Raw genomic sequence first — 21,204 nt, forward strand, 5'->3', positions numbered from 1 at the left:
GTGACACATCAGGAGCTCAGCAGAGTCTCAGGTCACCTCTCATAGGACAGTGACACACCAGGACCTCAGCAGAGGAGGTCACCTCTCACAGGAACAGCGATGTTGTTTCAGGTGCACAGAAGTTGAACTAGTTCAATGCCAAGTGTCTAATGTGACTCAGCCCTAATAACAAGATGCACCTGAGTTTATCGTGGCATTTGTGCCACCTCTTTTGAAAACAAGCCAATTGCTAGCCATTAAAGCAGTCATCCCAGGAGAAGTTAAACTCCCAGACTGCAGCACCTGGTGTGCCCTAAGGCCATGGGGGACACTCAGTGGCATCTGGGGGAAGGAAAGTGGTGACTATCCCTGTCTCAGCTTTCCTGATGCCTGTCAATGCCACTTTCTAGAATCTGTGATCTGCCACACAGCGAGCAGAAATCCCTGCACTTCCTCCTCTGACACACTCACCCTGTGGACTGTAATAGGATGTAGAAAGTGGCGCAATGTGGCATAAATTAAACTGTGGGCAGCGGGCCTACAGGATTTCTCTCCAACATCAGCAGCACAGACCAGCAGCAACAGACAGCCTTGAGGCTACCCGAGGTAGAGGCGGGTAGCCTCAAGGCACAACTGCTGTGGTTTCCAGGGAAAAAGGAGATTTCCCAGGCATTTTAAGTGTAGCTGGGAAGAATAATATGTGCTGCTTTTCAACTACTTTCAATACAGCTGGGCTCCCAAGTACTGCAGACAGCTGGTAAGGACCTTTAAACTGGTAGAGCCAGGCCAGTGTAGCCCATGCCACACAGGCTGCTCCAAGTTCTGTTCTGCACTCAGGCCCAAGGAGTGAACAGTGGAGCAACCAAGCCCTGGACTCACGTGGCTCATCTATAGTTGAGTCTGGATTGCTTAAATCTATTAAAAAAAAAAAAAAATTCCCTAGGAGATAACATTCATAGGCCTAAACTAAAAGTGCCTGTACGCAGGAATGTGGGCTCCAGCCCCTAGAGGGAGCCCTGGCTCAGTCAGTCTCAGGTGCCAGAAACCAACTGTACAAAACAGGCGGCACTCAAAGGTTAAGTCCTACCCCTAGAAATGACCAATGCATAAGACCAAATAAAGGGCTCTCTGGGAGTCCGCCAATAGAGGTTAAGTCACAGGTTGTGAGCTCAAGAACACTGGCACCTCTGGGAAGATTTCGGCATTTTTGGATACCACTGAGTTTGTACTATGGTCTTTGGCAGCACTAGGTACTGAGTTTGGGAGACAAATTTTGTCTGCGAGAACCACTTTAGTCCCTGGGAATTGGCTTATTTTGCAACAAGTGTGGTTGTGGGGTCAAGGGTATGATAATTTTGTGGTCATTCTTCAGACTCTAAAGGGAGCACATCAGAGACAGCCTTGCACTAGGTTCCTGCTAGGGCTGCACAGGAACTGCCCCATCAGGACACTCAGCAGCTACAACCCCACTACACCCAGGCATCAATGATACCTCTGGCTAAGTCCAATCCAAAGGAGAAATCTGGCAAGGTAGCTTGTGGATTTTATTTTTCATCAAGTTTTTATTCTTTGGACTCAGGTGTATGAGATCATTTGATAAGTCCTTTAGACTGTGATGTCTTTGGATTTCTTAAACCCAAAGGGCTTTAAACTTTAAATTATTTTTTCCCCAAGTTGAGTAATAGGATATCTCTATTCAAATTTGGAATATCATTACATTGCTAGCATTTTATTATTGGACTATCTCTCATCCATTTTCATATAGGAATCTATGTTGGAATTTGATCTCAAGGCAGAGTCTCTGATGTACTGTATGGGCAAGAAGGCAGGAATGAATTGGGGATGGGAAACAGAAGTTGTTTAGTCTTTGTTAAAGAGGAGCCTTTGAATTTATTAACTTATTGGCATATTGTTAGATTCATTTCACAGCCTTCTGAGCCAAGTAGCTACCATCCACTGATAAAGTAAGAGCTCTCAGAAGTAAGAGCTCTCCTCTGACAGCAGATCCACCTTCAGGAAATGCTGTCGCCTCCTCCAGGCTGTGCAGTGAGCCAGAGTGTCATGAGAAATTAGAGCTGGGGAGTGTAAAAGAGGAAGACCCTTCCCCAATCCACATATCTGGGGGAAAGAAAGGACTTTCACCTACACACCCTCCTGGCTTCTTTGATTCTGATCAGTAAATTTGAAGAGTAAGTCCTCTTGGTTCAGCCTACCCCAGTCTTAAATTTTCCCTCCTTTACAGTTGTGGATTTTCCTGTTCCTCCAGGGGCTTCCACCCCTTTGGGGGCAGGCTGGGGTTGACTGCCTGGATGGGTAAATTTACCTAATCCCTGAAATCACTTACTAGCAAATTCATTTAACTAAATATAAACAGTCAGGAATCCCTGGCTCCAACCTGGCCTCTACCTGTCTTATGGATTTAACCGTCACCTTTTTATCAAATAGCTCAAAATTCTGGCCAGGGAGAGGGTGCTATTTACTAGCCTCAAACGCTCAACACCTGCCACCTATACTTCTGTTGTTCTTACAGCCTTTACAGTCTGACCTCAGGCCTTGGCAACACAGCCAATCTGTACAGGGCAATATGCAAGAGACTGGAACAGAGCAGAGCCTGTCCTCATAGAGTTTTGGTTAAGCTCCTCTTCCTTCCCCCACTGTGAAACCACCCCCTCTATTCCATAACACAGCAGACTCATTTGTGCCAGTGGCCTTCTCTCCCCAGAGACCATTCTTCTTCCAACTCAGACTTAAGTATTTACACCTAGGTAAAATTCCACACTTAGCCACCACATGGCCCCACACACCTAGGACTTTTTTACAGTCATTTTGATGCCATCGCTGGGACAGTCAGACCTTCTGGTGACTGCATGGTCCACTGGGTGATACTTTGTTATGGGATCCGCCCCGTACACTATAGGGAGTTTGGCAGTGGCATCCCCGGCCTCTGTCCACTGGATACCATAGCCTATATTCCACCCCCACTATTTGTGTCTCTGGGAATTGTCAGATGTCACAGATGTTCCCAGTTGAGTGTCACTATGACCAGATCAGAAGTCCAGGCCCTGGAAAGCCAACAGCACTGAGGCACCTGGTCAGAATGTAATATGGTGGAGTGAATTCACCTGACAAGTTTTTAAAAATTAAGAAGTGATACCCCTAAAAAGCCTCTATATAGCTCTCTGAAGATTAAAATTAAGCAAATCAAAAGCAAGGCTAAAATCTGTGCTTCCTAAAAATACCTGACTGCTGGGATTGTTTTTTAAGGCATTATAATCAACCAAGATAACATTCCTTCCTGAAAACCAATCATACCAATTATTTATCAAAAGACAAAGTGGTATATCCGGAAGAGGTAGGAAAATGAAAATGGAACATACAACTCTATTCAATTAGGAGCAACTGTAGAGAATTTTATTTAACTGTCAATTTATCACCAACATCTAACATTTGTAGTTTTGCTACATTTGGGTATGCACATTAGGAAGAAAATGTAAATTAAATACTACAAAAGTATACTTTTAATGAAACGTGGTTTTAATAGGACATGGATATCTAAGTTTAGTGGTTTTATTGCGTTGTTAGAAAATCATTACGAAAGATACAAAAAACAGTATTATTTCTGTTTATTTTACAATCAGTATGCCATTTTTTTACTGCTATGGCTTTAAATTTTCATCCTACTCAACGAGTTTCAAAGAATAGTTCATTACATGCCTTAATAAAACATTTAAAATATTTACAAATTCAAAATAGATGTTTTATAACTGAAAAAAGTTCACCTGAGAATTCATTATACCACTGCCATTTCTTTCTTTTCTTCCCAAGTTGCCAACATGGCTGAGCATCCACTTGCAACCTGTATCGTCTACTGCATCAAATATATTTAATTCCTTATTTAAAATCGGTTAAGCGTTAAGCTGTAGTAAATTGCTATAAAACTTACAGAAGGAGAACCAAGACGGTATCCACAGTTGTTCTGAATGTAACAATTTAACAAATGATTTGCTGTTGTTACAGAATTCAAATTAAAAAAAATTTAAGGTAATGTTATTTTACTGAATTAGTTATAACAGCTTTTTAAAAATCACCAATCATTGAGAAGACCAGTTCATCAAATAAGGAGCAATGATCATGTAAATATGCAATATACAAACTGAAAACACCATTTTCAAGACTCTGCATGAAGGAAAAGGCATACACTGTATACACATAATCCTCTCATTTGTCTTCGGCAGCCTCAAAAAAATATATTGCTTTGAAACAAACTTTCTTATAAAAAACTTCTTTAGAAGTTAAGGTTAAAATAAGCATAAATGTATAATGCTATGCAATATGTAGAAAACTTCCCCACCTTATGGCCAAAAGACAAAAATAATAATGTTTTTACCTATCCATCTGTATTACAACTTGAAAATCCTGTAGATATGAGGTAGTGTAGTTACTTGTATTACATGCTGGCTGTTAAAAGTAATGCTAAATTTTGAGAAATATTACACTTTACCAATAATCAAATATCATTAAAATAAACGCTTAATGCTAAACTGTTTATAGGTCGAGAGAAATTTTAACCAAGTGCCTTAAAAATTATATTTAAGCTCTAAATACAACTAGGTTTTATCAAAAAATGGCAACATTTCAAAGCAAGTATTTACAGTGGCGATTAAAGCAAAATATTATTTGACATTTTATATACAAACTGATATGACAAACAGCTGAGTGTACACTGAGGTAGGAAATCAAGGATTCCATTGGCTTGTATAAGATATACACTTTGTAAACCAGAAAAGTTTTTATATTATTTTATAATGTGAAGTTGAAATTTAAAATTACAAATATCAAGGAAATAACTATATGGGGAGATACATGTACACACACACACACAATTCTTTTGCAGTATGGGACGCATTATTGTAGAATTATCATCCCCCGATAAATTGAGTATACTTATGAAAACCACTAGAAAATAAACAAGCTCAACTATTTTCCTCTTACAACTAAGAACAAAGATAATATACTAAGCAGTGGGAATATACTAGCAATATCCTCCCCCTCCACGCTGTGATCAGAAGGGTAACACATCTGACAAACCTCTCTGAGACACGAAGACTGTCCCCAAGAGACACTCATGGCCAAGGCCTAATCTCTTCAGACTCATCCATCCCCAGTGGGTGGTCAGTGCCCACATTAGCTAGACAAGCCCTTCACTAGGCTTAGGGTGTATGTAGTCCACAGAAATCTCTCTCTCAGGGGTCTGATCTTGGTGAAAAGTACTTTTTATTCCAAACACTATAAACAACTTCTTTGTACTCTTTAAAACTGGGTTCTGCAAATGTTTATGTGAATGTGAATATATGTATTTTTGTAATTGCTGAAAGTCCATAGCTTTCATTTGACTCCCAAACAAGCCTATCATTCCAGAATGCTAAAAACCACTCCAAAAGGTTATAGAATAGGAACTCAAATTATATATCTATTTTGTAACAGGATCGACTAAACACAAAGACTGATTTATAAATGCCCCAGTCAAAATGACTTGTGTGCCATGCCGCACAATACCACATCTGGGGAAAAGAGAAAGGATTAAACCTGGTTTCCAAATGCAAACCCACAACAGAAAGAGATTGAGTTTTATCCTACTTCACAAACCTGCAAAGTTGTTGTAGATACACTTTTATCTATAATAATGCTTTTTACAAGTAAACCATAGGACTTCAAGAACAGAATGAAAAACGAGCTACTCTCCTGGCAAATGGCAAGTCTCCTTCCCCCTGACGCCTGGCTTTCTTGTATTACTGACCTACACAGGCAGAGTGACAGCCTGTGTCCTCCCCTGAATTCTAGGGAGCCTAAGACAATGCTGCCAGTGCATGCACTCATACTACTGTTTCCTGAGTCCTATTTCTTCTTCCAAAGGGTAAGAACATCACATCAGGAAATAAGTCCGTGACAGGCCCAAATACGATAGAGACTGAAGAGAGAAGGGAGGGAAAATGACTCATCTACTGTTCATGCAGCTAGAATTTGTGGACTCCATACTGAGAAGCCCCACCTTAGGCCAACCACCTGTCCACTTACTCAGCCTCCCACAGTTACTGGTTTTAGTAGAAGCCAAACGGCAAAGCTCTAGGATTCTGGCAAGATGACCTATTTTTCACACTGAAGCTCTACACAAATATTTCCAGTAGCCGACATCCTATTTCTTTGTAGAATAGAAATCTATTAGCAATGCTTGGGAAGTAATTTTCTTTTAAAGAAGTATACTGCAAAAGAGGCTAGACTAATAAACTTCTGCAGGCCAGTTCTCTAGTAAGAACTACCTGCTGACAGTTTACACTGATATGCTGCAGTTTTCATTTTCCTATTTTAAATATTGTGAATTATTACAAGTTACTCTTTAAAATATAAATTTTAAAATGCTTACTACATTTTCACATGTGATTTTTTTGGGGGGAGGGATATCTGAGAGGCGAAGTTATTTCTGTGTCTGTTGTGGAAATCAAGGAGAAATGAGGTTGGCTTAAGAGACATTCCCTTATGGCAACGACTAGGGCAAAAAAACAATATTGTTAAACGAAAGATGAAAACATTAGCTTTCAAGACTATGCCAAAACTTCAGTAGAAAATCAGATGGTCTAAAGGAAAAGTCTGAAAGTTTACTCATCAGTAGTACACTTATCGGTCATCTGTTGACAGAAATCTGATATGCCGCCACTCTGACGGCACTGCTGCCCAAGCCCAGCTTGCTCAGAGGTGGCTGGAGGCGGCGGCGGCTGTGACTCCTGCCTCTCAGCACAGCAGGACTCACCTTCTCCTCTGGCACAAGGGGGCAGCACAGCTGGAGGCCCGTTAGACAAACTAAAAATTGATGGTAAAGCAAGTTCACCACGAGGAGTATTTTTTTCTTTTTCAGAAATTAAAAATGAAAGTGGGCAATCTGAGGCTGAGTATTTGGCGAGTATCTGGATCTGTTCTTGACTTAGAGCTGCTTCCTTACAGACTTGCTGGCAAAGCCCAGTTAGGTTCTGCTTTGTCTCACCCAGAGTCGACAAAATGTGATCTCTTTCCTTCAGCAAGCTCTCCTTCTCATTTTGCTATAAAGGAAGGAAAGAGAACAAGATCAGGTTATAGCTCAATCAGCACTTCTGAAATGATCAAACGCTCAGTATCTACACTGTCTTCCCATTAAATAAGATCATATGGAATTTATTCTTTCAACTCAGTATAATTCTACCTAAGATACCCCAAGTCCTCCCTTCCAAAACTCGTGGGGCAGGTATCTCTTGGAATTCAGAATTTCTTTGATTTTGGAAAGATAATATGAGTCCACACCACATAATTCTACTAAGAGGTCTGGGACAGCACCTCACTATGAAATATCTTTGCAATTCTAATAAAACATTAAAATAGCAAACAATGCACAAAGTATGGTTAAGATTCTATGAAGCCTAATGTCCATTTGGGTCAGTTATTTTGGTTAAAAGAGTTCTTTCAAGGTCTTCACAGTGTTTTAGATTTGCAGATTACATATAAACAGGAGTGGATTTGACATTTTGAATGGAATACAACAAAAAAAGTGTAAGTACAGTGAACACAGACAGCTTAACTAGTGAGATTCAGAACACTGCAAAGAGTCCATTAATGGCTAACATCTTTTCAGCAAGTACTTGGGACCAGATATAGTGCTTAATGTTTTCAAATATACAATCTCCACTATGTTATCCACCCAATGACTTTGTTGATTTAAGTGATATTAAGTCCATTTCATGGGTAGAACTGAATTTAACATGCTCAGAGACAAAGTTTGTGGGTTTGTTTCTATAGTGCAGAGAATTTGGGGGTCACTTTTGTGTTTGTGAATTATTTTTGTTCTTTTTTTTTGCAGTTTTGGCCAACGCCGGGCTTGAACCCACCACCCCTGGTATATGGGGCCAGCACCCTACTCCTTAAGCCACAGGCGCTGCCCTGTTCTTATAATTTTAAAATGTTAACCTTACGTAAAAAACTCTATCATAAAAGTTTTTTCAGAAGTTTTCCTGGTTCCTGCCCTCCCGTCCAGGTCCCTCACTGCTGCTGACAGCGCATCTTCTGCTGTCACTGTCCCGCCTCATCCTTCCTGTTCTGCGACTGCTTGCTTCTAACCTACTGTGAGCTGGGAAACCAAATAAAGTGTTTACAAGGTAAGAGCCCATAAACACTGATAAGAAGTCAAAGGTTTCTCTTGTGACATTTATGACAATACTCAGCAAATCCGAGTCTAGTTCTGTTTGCTTCCTGCTCCTTGGCAGGTTCTGGAGAGTTGAAGTTACCAGTTAACACTGAGACGGATATTTCATAGCGCTAACGTACAAGCGCCAACTTTTAAATTCTGAAACAAAAATAGCTAAAAAGAACTTTGCTTTATATACAGAAGTACTGTTATGATTTTATATAAGTATTTCTACAAAATTATGTTTGGATATAATTCTTGGTAATTTTAAAATATTCTAAGATCATCTAATATTTTGAGAAGACATGCAATGAATATAAAGCTCTAAATTTTATATTGCTAAGTATTTTCCAATTTGTTCATATTTTTATACATTTTGTTTTAAATAGATATATCAAGAATCAGAGAGTGTGAGAGTAGAGTGGGTAACCAAGGTCAAGGTTCGGCAAACACATTTTCTCTTCTGCAAAGTCTGTCAGTTATCTTCTTCTGATAGAAGAAGGCTGCAGGTGTCCACAGGGCAAAACAGTACCTACTCCCCACCCAGAGAAGGAACACGTTCAATGCAGGTGACACCCATTTCTTTTTATGGCCTCTCAGAAGTCAATAAAATGAGGATGGAAAAAAAGAAAAGTGGGAAGTATCTTTCTTCAGTCACAGCACTAGTCAGCCATGGATTCCTCTATCAAAGTTGGGATGAAATCTGTTCTAAATAGCAACAGATAAAATTCCAACTGCTGGTGGTTTTTTTAAATTAAATGTGGTTAAACATAATAGTATTTGTGCTTCCCCCCAGAAATAAGAACCACCACTTAACCTATAGATATTATGTACTATGAAGATTACAGCTATTTTATATATACGGCATCTTTATATAAATAATCTTATGAGCTTTTAATATTCTCATCCCTCTATCCCATTAATTAGGGATGACATCATTCTTTAAGTACATCCCATAAAAGATGGCTTGCTTCTTTACAACTAAAACCAATAGGTACATTCCTGAAATCCACCATGATTATTTCTATAATTTAAACAGACCCATCTGTTCCTCTGTAACTCCTACACAGCTAAGCTTCTAGGCAATTAGCTAACGTTTCCATTTCACTCTAATTTTAAAACCAATTTACCATAATAGCAGTCAACTCAGTAACTGATACAAAAATAAAATTCAGCTGTAATCACTTCCTAACATCATTATGAAAGACACCTCCCATACATACTCATCACCAGAGTCCTGCTACCTACTTCTACAACATACTTTAGTTTTCTACAAAGGCAAATGTATAAATCATAAGTTTGAAGCACTGTGTCTTTAATCACAGATATATAAAATACAGAATAAACCTGGTATTCTGGTGCCACTCTGTATTTACTCAAACAAAATAACTTTATATCTAAATCAATTATTTTCAATAACTAATATACATTATTTACTTAAACAGAAAAAGTCTTTTTCAGAAGATTCTGAATATAACTCACCTAATTAAAGATAAAGAGAAGAAAAATTAGGCACAAAAAGAGCCAGATAACAGTGACAATTTACTTTATAGTAAAGAGTATTTACTGCTCGAAAATGTTACTAATAGTTCCTTACTAAATAAAACCTTTGGAGACAGTTTAGAGAAACCTACAAATAGGTTTCTGAACAGAAAAAATGAAAATGAACATAAGTGCTCAATTTCACTCAGAAGAGGAATAAAAACAAAAGCTACCGTGAGGTACCAGTTCTCACTATCAGACTGGAAAAACCTCAACGGGAGACAACAATTTTTTTTTGCTAAGACTGTGAACAGACACATGTGTTATTACCTGTGGAAGGCCAAAAGTTACAGCCACTACGGAGGGGAATGCGTTAATATCTAATAAAGTTATGTACGTAACTTTATATCTAATAACTTATGTAAACCTTGACGCACAACCACTTCTAGGCACCTACCCTAAAGATCCGTCTCTGTAAACACGAAAAAACAGCATGTGTTACTCACGGCGGGATCTCAATGTCCACCCGTAGGGGCTGGTGTGATCTGTACTACGCACAGCCGCAAACGAGTACAATGGAGCTCAAAGGGAGGACAATCTCTCTGAACCAAGAAAAATATTTCTAGAAACTAACTCTTAAGTTGAAAGAGTAAAATACAGAACAGTGTATATAAAATATTTCTATGTAGCAGAAAGGGTTATAATATTACATATTATTTATATAATACATATATGAATATATAAAAAATAATATTTTCTAGAAATAACATGTTTCTAGAAAAGAAAAAAGGAGGAAAATCCAGAAACTAATAAAAATGGTTACCTACAGGAAAAAGCTATGAAAAGAGCAGCATGAAAATTTTGGACTATATATTTTTTTAAACATAGTTTTAACTTTTGAACCCTATGTTTTCCTTATTCAAAATTTAAGCAAATAATGTAAAGGGTAAATCCCAGCAATGTAAATAGAAACAAATTAATTATATATCAAATTGGTAATATAAGCAAAGAATTACTTCAAATAATTTTCAACTTCTACACTCTGGAATATATTTAAGGACAAAAAAGGCAAATAAAATCTCATTTTTTTAATTCAATCTGTTTATTGTTAATAGTGATAACTTTCCAACTCTTTTATATATAGTGAGTCCTCACTCAACATCATCAGTATGTTCTTTAAAAACTACAATTTTAGATGAAATGATAAATAACAAAATTATTTTTCCCTCAACTTTCTAACTAATGGCATTAAACAAAACAATGTTAGTGGAAAACCTGGTATACATCATTTTGCTTCAAGTTGCAGTTTCCAAAAACCCACTGACAATGTTAACTGAGGACTTAACTGCATTTCTCAGGATAAAGCAAATAGTCAATACACAAACATAATGGAGCCAAGATCTTCCCTGTAAGTGATGAGAGAGAAAACACACTGTGTAAAAGCAGCAAAGACAAAGCTCTCCCCTGATCAGTGTGAACTGGGAGTACCTACACAAACTCGTGATTTCTACTGTACGTCTCACACACACCCTGCATGAACCGGGATTAGGCACACACCTTTCCCAGTCTGTCCACTGAAAGGGCCCAGAAGGAATAACACTCCAGCAGCAGGTATGCTTTCCAAAGTCCACTATCTGCTGAAAAACCCAGGGAGTTTTGGAGACGAGGCTGATTACAAGTCTTGGGACAGGCAAGAGAGGTAAAAGATGAGTCTCCAACAGGAGACTAAATGCTAAATGGCACAGAAGCACTACTGATGGGGCTTTGACCCACAGGACAGCAGCTGGCTTGAAGGGGCTCCACCCAGCCAAATCTGAAAAAACATCTACACCAAAAGACTAATGACTATTATTGATTCTAACAAATTGAATCTGAAAAAGTTAACAGGGCAGTAGGAGGAAGGAAAAAGAGAAAATACTCCTTTTTTTTTTTTTTTCTGAAGACAAAGTTTTGCTCTGTTGCCCTACCTAGAATATAGTGGTGTCATCATAGCTCACTACAATCTCAAACTCCTGAGCTCAAATGATCCTCCTTACTCAGCCTCCCAAGTAGCTGCAACTACAGGCATGAACCACGCTGTATGGCTAATTTTCTACTTTTAGTAGAGACAGGTCTCACTCTTGCTTAGGCTGGTCTCAAACTTCTGATGTTAAGTGATCCTCCTGCTTCAGCCTCCCAGAGTCTAGGCCAGGCGTCCTCAAACTACGGCCCGCAGGCCACACGCGTCTAGCCTAAGATATTTATCTAGCCTGCCGGCTATTTTTGCCGCTGCTGCCTGTCCTGCATAGCAACCGACTGGTCCCAGGGCCTGCTGTCAGGCCCTCCAACAGTCTGAGGGACAGTGAACTGGCCCCCTGTTTAAAAAGTTTGAGGATTCCTGGTCTAGGATTACAGGTATGAGCCACTATACCTGGCTGAAAAAATCCTTTTTAAAGAGGGATACGAACTAATAAATGTAAGTGGAATGAAAGGATCATAAAAATCACCATGTTGTAATTCCTGATGCAAAGGCCACTAGCACATACTACAAGCCAGAGGAGGTATAGGGGAGTACTGGGGAACAGCTGGGTCACAAAGTGGCTAAGTTACACTTCACAGAGCACTGAGCAATGGCAAGGGTCAAAAATACAGGTTTGAAAATGAAGAAATTCAGCAATTTGCAATGACCTACATGGGACCACCCTGACACTGTGTGCCCCCCCAGGTGACACTACACGAAGGACAGCACTCATGAAGATTTCATCTTAACCTAAATAACTCAAACCTTTCCAGTTTACATGCAATAAAGGGATAGAGGGATGAGCTAAATAAAGCATGGGGAAATATGAAAAGTGGAACATTTTCTGAAAAACATGGCGTGGACTCCTTTCAAAAGTTGTCATTAAAAAAATGAGAGGACATACTCTAGATTTAAGAGACTGAAAAGGCTTAGCCAAATATACTATATGAGGATTAAAATAAAAACCTATGAAAGATATTTTGCAAAACATCAGAAAAATTTGAATAAAAGCTAGATATAATATCTAGGACATACTAATTTTCTCAGGTGTAATACAGATATTGGTCATACGCAAGAAGAACTGTTTACTTTTAGAATATGCAAGTTTGAGTACTTGGGATGAAGTTTCATAACGGTGGCTTTCAAATGATTAAGAAAACAAAGGCAGAGCAAGAGAACAAGAGAGAAAAAGGTAGCAGGACAGGACGGGACAGTGAGACAAGCCATGCGAGACGAAGATCCACCTAGTAGGGGGCTCAAGAAAAGAGCAAAGCAGAGATGGACCAGCTAGCCCAGAGATGGATGAGGACGGGAGACACATCCTGGCCAGACAGGGACAAGAAAGAGACCAAGACAGTGAAATGCAGCAAATGTGGCAAAATGTCAATAATCACGAATCTTCACAGAGAAAAGTATACTGATATTTACACACATATCATTCATTCAACTTTTCTGACAGCTTGAAATTTTCAGAATGGGACAGGGGGTGGTAAGACAAAGCACCACACACTTAAACCAGGTTCCCTAGGAGACCGTAAGTAAAGACTATGTCATAGTTATTTTTTATTTCCTGGTAATGAGCACAGCATTTAACATGTAATGACCAGAGGACACTTATAAGAAGAACAGAGAATCACTTTTACTTAAAATACAACTGGTATTTATTGAACCCTGAACATGTGCTAGGCAGTACAAAAAGATTTCTACCCCTGATCTCATTTGATCCTTACATCAGCCCCAAGGTAGGAATTATTCTCATCCCCATAGTAGCAAGGAGGGAATGTAGGAAATTAGGGAATTTCCCCAGGCCACAGAGCTACCCAGGGCCCAGGCAGGCTTTCCAGCCATTTGTCTCCAAAGCTTCCACCTGACCTCCTCTGTGCTCTAGAACAGTGAGTTCTCAGAATTTAATGTGCATAACATCTACTTCAGAAACGTATATAATATCCATGCTCCAGGGCCCCTCCCACAGGGAGGATGGGACTAAGGAACATCCATCTTTAAGGTGCATCCCTGGATAACTGAGGCCCTTGGTACACAGACCACATTTCAGGAGATGCCACACAGAATGGCAGAGGGCAGGTTCCACAAAGGCCATCAGAGTTTGTTTTGGGAGAGCAGTCAATAAAATGTGACTGGTTGTGAATAGAATGTGTTTATTTTTAATAAAATATAATGTTCACCACAAAATGCAAACCACTAAGGACAGATGAGGTCATTTTGCTTCTGTCCCACCATAGTGAAGAAAGATGATGAAACAAAATGGTGTTTGGACACCTCAACTTTAAGCTCAAGAGCTTAGTGAAAATTTTGATCACTTGTAAGTTGATATCAATAAAAATATTTGATACTAAGAGAAATACATTTAAGTAATTGTTTTTCTTTAAAAGTAAGGTTCCAACACAGGGCACAGTGGCTCACACCTGTAATCTTAGCACTATGGGAGGCTGAAGCAGGTGGACTGCTTGAGCCCAGGAGTTCAAGACCAGCCTAAACAAGAGCAAGACCCCAACTCTAAAAAAAAGTCAGGTGTTGTGGCAGGTGCCTATAGTCTCAGCTACTTGGGAAAGCATCACTTGAACCCAAGTGTTTAAGATTGCTGTGAGCTATGATGCAACAGCACTCCACCAAGGGTGACAAAGTGAGACTCTCAAAAAAAACAGTAAGTTTCCCTTCCTTTCAGGATTACCTTTAATTGTTATCAGAGACACATACATTTTCTAACTTAAGAATTAATCTTCCAGAAAATAACAGACTTTATAAAAAAGGCTAAATAGACAAGAGCTTCATAAGCCAAATACATTAACAGAAGTTGAATCAATCTTCAACTATGTTCAAAGACTTTGTATTTATTAACTTAAAAAGTATTGGGCGGTATATTTTGCATATTTAAGCCTTACGGTAAAAGCAATGCTGAACTAATGCCTAACCTCTAACACAGTATAAAATTCAAAATAAATGTCAAAGTCAATAGCACCAAATAAACATACACCTCTTCCTCAAAGCTTCCATTAGATTCTGACAGACTCTCTTGATGAGAAATATAACTTGTTTACTGAACACAAACTAACATCTCCCTATGACTTTGCCAGCACACTGAGACCATAAAAGTGTCCTTTACACCTAATCGTAATACTGCCTCACTTTGCTAGCACTTTAGAAGGATTACTACAGTGTAATCACAACTTTTCCATGTGCTGATCCATCCACAGTCTACTACGATATTATTCTCAGATTAGTTGCAAAAAGATTTAAGATTTCTCTCTAGGAAAACAAGTGGCCAACAACCAAAAACTAAACTTAACTGAAATATGGGCCCTCTGAATGAACATTACCCTACCTCGGCAATAAATACTGTAAATTTATACAATATGTTAAATCCAATTAGTCATTCACAATACACAGATATTTAATTATGCAATAAGCAACTTCCCTTCTGTAAGTTTGCTAAAATCACAAAGACTGGCAGCACTGCTCATACTATCTACTGGCCACATTTCCAAAAAGTAACATCTTGATGATATGTATGATCACATTTCTGTGTATCCTCACCTCTCCATGTTACTAAATACAAACATGTGACTGTAACCACTCTTGGTTTTCTTTTATAAAGGACAAGATCCATAACCTCACCCAATACATAGAGTCTAAGTATACTTAACATAGTAAATATCTTAAACATCAAATTCTTTTACTTCTAGGAGAAGGGTCAGCTTTCTTATTAGCTAACAAGTAGCACATTTCCTGCTTATTTTGCCTGAGAAAGACATTTGTGGCAGAACATAGATCTACAATGTGCCCCTCACACTCTGCGTCTGGAATTTGCCTATATAAACCACTGGAACGCAGTGTAAGCAGTGTGAAGGACGGAGTCAGGATTCCAGGAGGCTGAAACACAGAGCAAGTCACTCTGATGCAAAAACTCCACCCTGACTTCTTTGGGTTGTTTTGGAAGAGGTCAGAGAGTGGATGGACTCAAACTGGCCCCCATCTGGGTGCAGCAGACCTCTGTCGGCTGTCTGCTCTGCCTGCTCAGACAGGAGGACTCAGCTCTTCCACTGTTTTGTCCCTGCTCTCTAGTGCTAAGATTACAGGTGTGAGCCACTGTGCCCTGTGTTGGAACCTTACTTTTAAAGAAAAACAACTACATAACTGTGTACATTAATGCATTTATGGGGTACAATGTACTAATTTTATATATAATTTGGAATGCTTACATCAAACTGGTTAACACAGCCTTCACCTCACTTACTTATTATGTTAAGACATTTATATTCTACTCTTATTAGGTTTGACATATACCCTTGCAATATGTACCATACGTGAGGGACCACCAATTACCCTCCTGACACCTGGCCTCCCACCTCCCCTCCCCTCATCCTCCTCTGTCCTCTTTCATCCTGGGCTATAGTTGTGTTTTATCTTTCATATGAAAGTATAGGTGATTATATATTGTTTTCATAATAGTACTGAATACACTGGATACCTTTTCTTCTATTCTTGAGATACTTTACTAAGAAGAATGTGTTCCAGCTCCATCCATGTAAACATAAAAGAGGTAAAGTCTCCATCTTTTTAAGGCTGCATAATGCTCCATGGTATACATATACCATAGTTTATTAACCCATTCATGGGTCAACTGGGACTTGGACTTCTTCCACAACTTGGCTTCTATGAATCGGGCTGCAATAAACATTCTGGTGCAAATATCTTTGTTGTACACTTAGGGAACTAAAAGTACACCTGCTGTTCGATTCTGCAATTCCTCTACTAGGTATATATCCAGAAGACCAAAAATCATTTTACAACAAAGATCAGCATCCATTTCTAATTAGAACACTTAAGAATATAGGCATAGGTGGCCCATTTCTGAATTTGATCAAAGCCATTTACAACAAACCCACAGCTAATATTATACTGAATGGGGTAAAACTGAAAGCTTTTCCACTTAGAACTGGAACCAGACAACACTGTCCTCTATTGCCAGTAGTATTCAACATAGTGCTGGATGTTCTAGCCAATACAATCAGGCAAGAGAAGGAAATAAAGGGCATCTAAATGGGTGCAGAGAAGGTCAAACTCTCCCTCTTTGTTGACGATAAGATCTTATACTTAGAGAACCCCAAAGACTCAACCACAAGACTCCTGGAAGTGATCAAAAAATACAGCAATATCTTAGGATATAAAATCAATGTCCACAAATCAGTAGCCTTTGTATATGCCAATAACAGCCAAGATGAGAAGCTAATCAAGGACACAAATGCCTTCAAAAAAATGAAGCTTCAAAAAAAAAACTGAAACACCTAAGAATGTACATAACAAAAGAGATGAAGGACCTTTACACAGAAAATTATGAACCCCTAAGAAAAGAAACAGCAGAAGATATTAACAAATGGAAGAACATACCATGCTCATGGCTGGGAAGAATGCACATTGTCAAAGTGTCTATACTACCCAAAGCAATCTACAGACTCAATGCAATCCCCACTGAAATAACAGTATCATACTTTCAAGATTTGGAAAAAATAACTCTTTGTTTTGTATGGAACAAGAAGAAACCCTGTGTAGCCAAGGCAATTCTTAGTAATAAAGGCAAAGCCGGGGTATCACCCTACCAAACTTTTGGCTACATTACAAGACCATAGTGACCAAAACAGCATGGTATTGGCACAAAATTGAGACATCAATATTTGGAACTGAATAGAAAACCATGAGATAAAACAAACCTCTTTCAGCCCTGATCTGTAAACCAACCAAAAACACACAATGGGGAAAAGAATCCCTATTCAATAAATGATGCTGGGAGAACTGGATGACCACATGTAAAAGACTGAAACTGGACCTATATCTCTCAACACTTAAAAAAGTTGATTCAAGGTGGATAAAAGATTTAAGTCTAAGACATGAAACGATACAAATCCTTGAATAAAGTGTGGGGAAAACACTTGAACATAATAATGGCCTGGGGAAAGATTTTATGAAGAGGACTTCTGTGGCAATTGCAACAACAAAAATAACCAAATGAGAATTAAACTGAAAAGCTCTGTACAGCTAGGAAAATAATAACCAAAGCAAACAGATAACCTTCAGAATGGGAAAAGATACTTCTGTATTATCAATCAGACAAAAGCTTGATAACTAGGATCTATAGAGAACTCATATTAATTAACAAAAAAAAGACCAAACAATCCCGTATCTTACTGGGCAAGAGACATTAATAGAACCTTCTCTAGAGAAGCTAGAGGAATGGCTAACAAACATATGAAAAAGTGCTCACTGTCCCTAATCATCAGAGAAATTCAAATCAAAAATATCCTGAGCTATCACCTAACCCCAGTGAAATTGGCCCACATCACAAAGTCTCAAAACTGTAGATGCTGGTATGGATGTGGAGAGAAGGGAACACTTTTACACTGCTGGTGGGACTGCAAACAAATACAACCTTTTTGGAAGAAAGTATGGAGACTCCTCAAAGAACTCAAAGTAGACCTTCCATTTGATCCTGCAATCCCATTACTAAGCATCTATCCAGAATAAAAAAAAATCCTTTTACCATAAGGACATTTGCACTAGATTATTTATCACAGCTCAATTTACAATCACCAAAATGTGGAAACAGCCTAAATGCCCACCAACCCAGGAATAGATTAACAAGCTGTGGTGTACATTTACCATGGAATACTATTCAGCCACTAAAAAAGATGGAGACTTTACATCTTTTGTATTAACCTGGATGGGGGTGGAACACATTCTTGTTAGTAAAGCATCACAAGAATGGAAAAGCAACAATCCAATGTACTTTATTCTAATATGAAGGCAGTAGGTGAGCTAATACAAGGTGGGGACAGGTGTAAGGGAATGAGCAAGTGGGGAGAGGGGAGGAAGGAGGGAGATAGAGGGTCACAGTATATGGCACACCTCTTAGGGGCAGGACACAATTATAAAAAGGACTTTATCTGGGTGGTGCCTGTGGCTCGGTGGGTAGGACCTCAGCCCCATATACCCAGGGTGGTAGGTTCAAACCCAGCCCTGGCCAAATTACAACAAAAAAAATAGCTGGCCATTCTGGTGGACGCCTGTAGTCCCAGCTACTTGAGAGGCTGAGGCAAGAGAATTGCCTAAGCTCAGAAGTTGGAGGTTGCTGTGAGCTGTGTGACACCACAGCACTCTACCAAGAGCAATAAAGTGAGACTCTGTCTCTACAAAAAAAAAAAAAAAGAGAGAGAGAGAGAGATTTATCCAACAAATGCAATCAGTGTAACCTAACTCTCTGTACCATCAATGAATCCCAAGCAATAAAAATAATAAAAAATAACTCCCATGCCTTCCTTTGTAAACTATTTGGTTTCTCCTTTATATTGTTATACAGTTATGCTCTTTTTATAGTTACACTTTATCTTTTTACCAAAAGTATGTGCCCATTATATAAATATTTTTTAACCTTTCCTTAGAGGTTCTACCAGGGGAGCACAGCTACTCATATACCCTTGACCAAAGGACAGTCCTCCTCTATCGGCGAAAGTCGTCCTCTTCAACCGAGCACGCAGCTTCGGGAGGGACACACGTGGAGTGGTGAGGAAGGGGACACCCGCCTAGTCAGCCAGATCAGCCAAATCAACCCTGGCAATCAATGGGGTGACAGATGTTGCAGCCAGATCACCCTCACATCCAGATTTTTTAACTTTCTTGAAAGCATAAAAAGGCAAAAGTTTTCCTAAATAGTTACTAAATGTTTAATTGCCATTCATAGCTAGAGTGTTTATGCTTGAAAACTTGCTACCATCACAACTTTAATCTCTCATCGATAATTAACAAAGACATAAAACTGAGTATTCAAGGAACACGATTACCACTGCTAAGCAGCCACCTGCTGTCTTTAAGCACATTCTACCCTCAGGAACCATACCTGGTCTGCACTATCACAGCTGTCCTCTGTCATGCAATGCCTCCTTCTACTAACCACCAGGGAAAAAGAGAAACGCAGGCGTAAGTAAGTTAATCCATTTTTTACTTAATTTGTGTTTGCATGTTGGGATAGAAAATAAGATTCAATAAGTGAGCATAATTCTCACTTAGATCTCAGTAGATATTACAATTTTCAGGTTTTATCATCTTTCTTGTCAGAATTCCTTTCCTGTAGATGACAGATCCTCATTGACCTGCTTGTTCTTTGATCTGTTTGTGCTGGTATCAGCCAAAAGAAGTTATTCAAGTCTTTACTTCATTTAAACTAACATCTGGAATATTAGCAAGTATGGACACCAAAAATATCACACAGAAATTAAAGTGATTTATAATTTCTTTAATCTTTACTCAACCACTAAGGATTAGGTAGATGGTAAAATTATGCTTAATTTGAAAATAACTTTTGAAAAGTACCTAGAAATAGTGCTTATATATCTATCATAGTATGTCCTGGTAAAAAACATAGAATATTTATGTAAATAAAGTATGTCTATGAAAATCCTACTTTTTATTCCCAATCTTTCTGAAAATGTGATATAATTTTCCTAAAATGATCACTAGTACACATTAAAATTAGTATGTAACAGAGCATTGTATCTGACCTAAGAATTTAAGTAGTTATTTCTTTTACAAAACAAGAAAGTAGTAAGTAAAAAGAAACTTGTCCACTGACCAGCTTTTCAATTTCTGATTCAAGGTTCTGTATGCAGTCAAGTTTTCTCTTGCGACAGCGCTGTGCAGCAATTCTGTTTTTACTTCTTCTTCGAATATCATGGATACAATCCAGCTGTTCTGGAGTCAGCTTATGCATTTTTAACAAGGACTGAAAATCATTTCGAGAGAGTGATATTATCCGTTGTGCATTGAACGGCAGTTTTACCTAGAAGGTAAAATAATCCTTAGTAATGATTGGGGTATTCTGTAATTATCCTTAAATCTAAGAAGGTGAAGATGTACATTGAGGGTGGCTTTTCAGAGAACTTCAGATTTGAAAAAAAAAAAAATAAGACTCTATTCCCAATCGCTATACAATCCATAGTAATAAATGTTAATACAATTGATATTTCTAGTCTATTTCAGAAGAAAATTGAGAAGCAGGTATTTTTAGCACATCAAATATATTTCACAGATTGTTAACATATTTAAATGGAAGAACAGAATTTAAGTTATTTTACTATTACATGTTAACACCCCACAGATGTTTTACTCAACCTAAAAATGAAATCTATTAATTATTTGAATGGCATTACTATGCAGCACTGACTTAATAGTGGTGTAATTATGCTAGTAATTTCTAAAGCATTTACAAAAATTTATTTTTCTGTCAAGAAAATGGGAACCATATATAACTCATTCTGAAAGCCACACATTTCACTTGCTAATGCAGAAAGAGTTTAGAAAAGTCTTATGAATATTTTAAAATCATCTTGAACATACTTAAATTTGGAAAAAGATAACTGTTTTAAAAAACAATAAAATTGAGGAAGTTTAAATGTATTAATTGTCAAAAACACAAAGGAAACGTGGGTCAGTTTCCTGGTCATAGTCTGGCAACCTATGTAGCTTGCCTTTC

General features: G+C 38.4%; 1 protein-coding gene across 3 annotated transcripts in view; it reads right to left on the minus strand.

The window, feature by feature from the left end:
* Positions 1-6,412: 6,412 nt before the first annotated feature.
* BACH1 (BTB domain and CNC homolog 1) overlaps positions 6,413-21,204 on the minus strand; it is a 28,126-nt gene continuing 13,334 nt past the window's right edge. For all 3 annotated transcript variants that reach the window (XM_023517452.1, XM_023517453.1, XM_023517451.1), the window contains 2 exons: positions 20,305-20,511; positions 6,413-7,070 (listed from right to left, as the gene is read on the minus strand). In XM_023517452.1, the coding sequence (XP_023373220.1) occupies positions 6,633-7,070; positions 20,305-20,511 (645 nt within the window). In that variant the 3' untranslated portion in view covers positions 6,413-6,632. The remainder of the gene's footprint in view (positions 7,071-20,304; positions 20,512-21,204) is intronic.

This window comes from Otolemur garnettii, unplaced genomic scaffold (assembly GCF_000181295.1).
Source record: "Otolemur garnettii isolate 467f Iridium unplaced genomic scaffold, OtoGar3 scaffold00111, whole genome shotgun sequence".
NCBI lineage: Eukaryota > Metazoa > Chordata > Mammalia > Primates > Galagidae > Otolemur > Otolemur garnettii.